At 42.0% G+C, this 5,465-nt stretch overlaps 1 protein-coding gene across 1 annotated transcript; it reads left to right on the top strand.

Annotated features, from left to right (window-relative positions):
• The first annotated feature begins 1,943 nt into the window (after positions 1-1,943).
• LOC120860578 (zinc finger protein 420-like) lies at positions 1,944-3,569 on the top strand. The gene is made up of 2 exons (XM_040236377.1): positions 1,944-3,241; positions 3,326-3,569. Exons 1-2 carry the CDS (start codon positions 1,944-1,946, stop codon positions 3,567-3,569), a joined length of 1,542 nt encoding a protein of 513 aa, XP_040092311.1.
• The last annotated feature ends 1,896 nt before the right edge of the window (positions 3,570-5,465 follow it).

The following is a 5,465-nucleotide window of genomic DNA, read 5'->3' as shown; positions in this document are numbered from 1 at the left end:
TTCTGATCTGTAGTCAAGGCAGGTAGGATTGGAGGACACCCACTGGGAGAGAAGCCACTAAGGATTGCTCCTCTGGGATTTTTCACCTTGGGGTGTGCTCATGCACTGTGGGAGCCTCATGTGACCCCATGTTGGCACTGTTCTTGGCCCCCCTTCAACCATGGGCATGCTGGCACATTGCTCTGGTGCCAGCAACTTTCACTTTTAGGGATTTACATCCACTGTTTGTGAAAGCAGAGAGATATGCCTCCTCAGATGTTCTTTTCACTGGAACACCAGCATAGATCCAGTGAACTCAACTCCCAGAATTGCATTCATGGAGCTGGACCTCCTGTGGTGCTATAGGGGCAGCTCAGACTCTGGCCTGGCCCCACCCACTAGTATACATCCCCACAAAGTCCACAGCTGCTAAAGCTACACCTCCCGTGACTGGGGGAGCCCTGGTTGTCCATTCAGATGCTCTTTAGGGGCTGAGTTGACAAAGCCAGTTGCAGGTATAAAAGCATGGTTTGTGCAACCGTGAGGAGAGACTTAGGTTTTCCTTCCTTAACCCTGGGGCTCAGCTGCGCTTTCAGCTCCTTCTCTGTATGTGGGCCACCCACAGGTGTCTGCTCCAGAGGCTGCCCCAGAGCACAGGAGTCTGCTGATTGTGGAGGAGGTGCATGGGGGGAGGCTGTGGCTGGAGCTCAATAGAGCCCACCCAGGTGGTGGCCCTTCCTAGTGCTAGGGGATGAGGGGCCAGCACAGGGGGAGAGGGGCTGCAATGGTGGGTGTTCCCTTTGGGCATCACTCAACAAAGGCGCTCTGCTCTCTGGTGGTTCAGGCTTCCTCCACAAGCATTCTAGCTTATAGAACTCTTCCCTCAACCCATCCCCTCAGGATGTCTCCTCACAGCCCACAGCAGTCCTCTGCCTGGGTCTGCTCTCCAGACCCCACATTTCAGCACCCAGCCTTTGTCTGCAGCAGCGGACACCCTCTCAGGCTGGGTGGGCAGGACAGGACTCAGTACCCTGTGTACAGGTCTCACTCTGTCCTGCTGCCACAGACTGTGGTCGTGTTCTCTTCCCACAGAGAATGAGGCTCCCCTTCTGTCTCAGCTGAGCTCACTCCAGCCCTAGTAGATAAGAATAGTAGATAAGAAAACTTTCATTTGGTATCTTTCAGCTGTGTCTTCTCACAACACCTGTGGTTTGATGTCAAAGAATCCAAGATTAGAAAATTTAATCCAAAAAGCAAACCTAGGAATATATGAAAGAACTTACCTTGGAAACGAACATTTAATTAAAGACCAGGAATATATGGGGGTATGTGAAAGACCTAGAAGATCTTTATATGGACAGAAAGAAACCGAGACAGTATCACACAATGCAGACTTTACTGCCCAAAGAAATGAGCAATGTGAGTCCAACTGCAGAACACACCCATTTCAGTTATCAACATCTGCAGAGAAGTGTATCTCTTCAAGCAAAGGCTTAAATCAGTTTTTGAAACATACACGTTCTCTGAAGGGAAATGTGGAAAATCTAGAAAGTCATCCAGTCTCTACTGCAAATACTCATGCAAACCGCTCTGAACACAGGCTTCGATTACACATACATTCAAGCACATCTGAAAACCAGAAACTTAAAAATGATGGGGAAAACTCAGAATATAATCAGTCTGAGGGATCTGTGAGCAAGAGGTCAGTATTCTTCCACCAACAGACAGTTTCTCTCTGTTCCAAAATGTGTAATGTTGATAATAATGGAAGCGAGTTAATACCACCATCATTGTTCAATACACATCATGATACAGTTAATACGGAACAACTTCTCACGTGTAATAACACGAGTCAGGCCTTAAGTAAGAGCTCTACCCCCAATAATTACAAGAATATTTACGATGGAGTGAGAAGCCATTCATGCAATGAAACTGTGTGTAAAACTACACAAGACTCTAACACTATGAAACATAAGGGACCTCAATCTTCAGACAAAGATTCTAAAAATAGTACATGGAGGAATATCTTTTACCGAACATCAGATCTTCCACTAAATGAGAGTACACATACTGGAGAGAAGACTTACAATTGTGAACATGTTGATGTTTCTAATCAGTCTTCAAATCTCACTCAACAGCAGAGTATTCAGCATCCACAGAAAAGTTACAAGTGTAAGCAATGTGAGAAAGCCTTGACTAACTCATCCAGTCTAAGTAGACACAGGAAAGTTCATTCAGGGTGGAAACCTTTCAAATATACAGAGTGTGGCAACACCTATAATCAGAATTCAGAGCTTAGTCAAGATCAGCAAATCCACACTGGCAAGAAACCTTATGAATGTAAAGAATGTGAAAAAGCATTTATGTCTTACTCAAACTGTAGTCGACATCAGCAAATTCACACTGGGGAGAAGCGTTATAAATGTACAAAGTGTGGCAACGCCTTTAATCAGAAGTCACATCTTACTGATCACCAGCGAATTCATACTGGAGAGAAGCCTTATAAATGTAAAGAATGCGGAAAAGCCTTCAGTCACAACTCAACTCTTACTCATCACCAGCGAATTCATACTGGGGAGAGGCCTTATAAATGTAAGGATTGTGGCAAAGACTTTAGCAAGCACTCAGCTCTTACTGACCATCAGAGAATTCATACTGGAGAGAAACCTTATAAATGTAAGGATTGTGGCAAAGAATTTAAGAAGTGCTCAGCTCTTACTGAACATCAGAGAATTCATACTGGAGAGGAACCTTATAAATGTAAGGTTTGTGGCAAAGAATTTAAGAAGTGCTCAGCTCTTACTTACCATCAGAAAATTCATACTGGAGAGAAACCTTATAAATGTACAGAATGTGGGAAATGCTTTAGTCAGAAATCAACTCTTACTCAACACCAGCGAATTCATACTGGGGAAAGGCCTTATAAATGTAAAGATTGTGGCAAAGACTTTAGCAAACACTCAGCTCTTACTTGCCATCAGAGAATTCATACTGGAGAGAAACCTTATAAATGTATAGAATGTGGGAAATCCTTTAGTCAGAACTCAAGTCTTACTCAACACCAGAGAATTCATACTGGGGAGAGACCTTATAAATGTAAGTATTGTGGCAAAGACTTTAGGAAGCACTCAGGTCTTACTCGCCATCAGAGAATTCATACTGGAGAGAGGCCTTATAAATGTAAAGATTGTGGGAAAGCGTTTAGACAGCACTCATGTCTTACTAAACATCAAGTAATCCATACGGGAGAGAAGCCTTATAAATGTAAAGAATGCGGAAAAGCCTTCAGTTACCACTCAACTCTTACTCAACACCAGCGACTTCATAGTGGAGAGAAGCCTTATAAATGTAAAGAATGCGGAAAAGCCTTCAGTCACTACTCAACTCTTGCTCAACACCAGCGAATTCATACTGGAGAGAAGCCTTATAAATGTAAAGAATGCGGAAAAGCCTTCAGTCACTACTCAACTCTTACTCAACACCAGAGAATTCATACTGGGGAGAGGCCTTATAAATGTAAGGACTGTGGCAAAGACTTTAGCAAGCACTCAGGTCTTACTTACCATCAGAGAATTCATACTGGAGAATAACCTTATAAATGTAAAGGTGGAAAAGCCTTCACTAAGCACTCACGTCTTACTCACCGTCAGAGAATTCATACTGGAGAAGTGGCAAAGGCTTTAATCAGAGCTCTCACCTTAGACATCAGAGAGCACATACTGGAGAGAAACCCTAGTAATAAGTGATGGAAGAGGTTTGTCCTAAACATACACTTCAGAAAATACAAGACCATTTATTTAAGAAAGATAAGGAATGACATAAAGAAAATGTAGAAAAGTATTTAATAAAAATTAAATCTAAATAAATAGAAATTGCACACTAGAAAAAGTGAAAGTCGCTTAGTTGTTTCCAACTCTTTGCAACCCCATGGACTGTGTCCATGGAATTCTCCAGGCCAGAATAGTGGAGTGGGAGGCGGATTCTTTACCAACTGAGCTCTTAGGGAAGCCCGCACAATACAAAGCATGTCATCAATCCGGTTTTTTGAAGTTCCTCTTCAGGAGAAGTATTGTAGATAGTAATCCATACTTAAAATAGATAGAAAATTGATATGTTAGTATGGATCACAAGATGAAGGTTGGTATTTAGAAAAGTACAATTTTTAGCAATATATCTTTGTGTATATTGCAATGATTTGTGATTATTTGAAAACCAAAATAAATGTGATTGAACTCTCAAATTACTCCATGCTGCTAGTCTTCATTTCTAGTGTGTATGCAAAGTTATGTTTTTGATGGTTGTTATCTCAAAGATGAGACAAGGCCTTCTATCCTAGGGAGAAATCATTTATATTTATTCTCCAATAGAAGATTAAGGACACAGTAATGTAACATGTACATCTGAATGGAGGTGTTAGTCATTCATGTCAAACATCCCTATAGGTCACCATGAGGTAAGTGTTCAGGGAGTAATTCCACATATTAAAGTAAGATGTACACTTTCAATAGTTATGTCACTTGCTTTTTAAGTAAAATACAATGACAGTTCACTGAAATCTTGATGTTTCTTTATAATATCCACAGAAGTCATGAATATTAGTTGACATGTTACAAATAAAGACATCTCTGTTACCCTAGAAATGTATGGAAACCCTTCCCAGAAAAGTCATGTAATTAGTGTATGTCTTATTTCATAAACAATTAACCTCCATTTTGTAACCATAGGAATCACAGTTCTCAGATCCTCGTATCAGAGCAATGAATATCATTGTTTATGCTTGTAATCTCTATTTTATTCAGTTACACAGTGGGTTGGAAAAGGTTTTATTCTAACTGTGTGGTATGACATGTTAATAAAACTGGATGGTTTCGTGTGATGAAGTTGGTGTGTAATGAAGTGTCAACCTACCGATTTAAGGTTGAAGGGAAAATACCTAACCATAAACTTTTTGTTAGCACAGAGGGATGATAAAGTAAGAATTAGTTTCAATACTGCCTTTAAGCCTCAAATAATTGGATATTTCCCATCATTTCTCCATTGTACATTTTCCCCCTCTCTGGAACTGCTGGGACATTGGGATGGTTCTAAGAAGGATCATACAGAGTATTGTTGAGAGTTTACCTGAACTACTCCATGTTGTTGCTGCCTCAGCATCTGTCTGGGGAGCAGGCAGCCTGCAGGTCCTTGAACTCACACCAGCCAGTCCTGGGAACATCTGCACTAGAGGACCACCCACCTTGAGACCAGCAGTATTGCTGAACCCCAGGGTCTACTGCACAGGTCCCCCTTCAGTGACACCCTCAGAGCTCACCAGATTCCTGCTCCTCTTGGTTTGAATGGACCCATCCACACTCAGCCTGGGGAGCCCACAGCACTTCACGCAAGGTCTCTTATAAAGGCCTGAACCCCAAGTACTGGAGCATTCTCTGCTTGGTCCTAACCTTGACCTAAGAAATTCCTGCCCTAGAACCTCCTCTCCTGAGAGG

The sequence above is a fragment of the Oryx dammah genome, unplaced genomic scaffold (genome assembly GCF_014754425.2).
Source record: "Oryx dammah isolate SB20612 unplaced genomic scaffold, SCBI_Odam_1.1 HiC_scaffold_11106, whole genome shotgun sequence".
NCBI classification, from domain to species: Eukaryota; Metazoa; Chordata; class Mammalia; order Artiodactyla; family Bovidae; genus Oryx; species Oryx dammah.
This window is presented reverse-complemented; position numbering and strand designations above follow the sequence as displayed.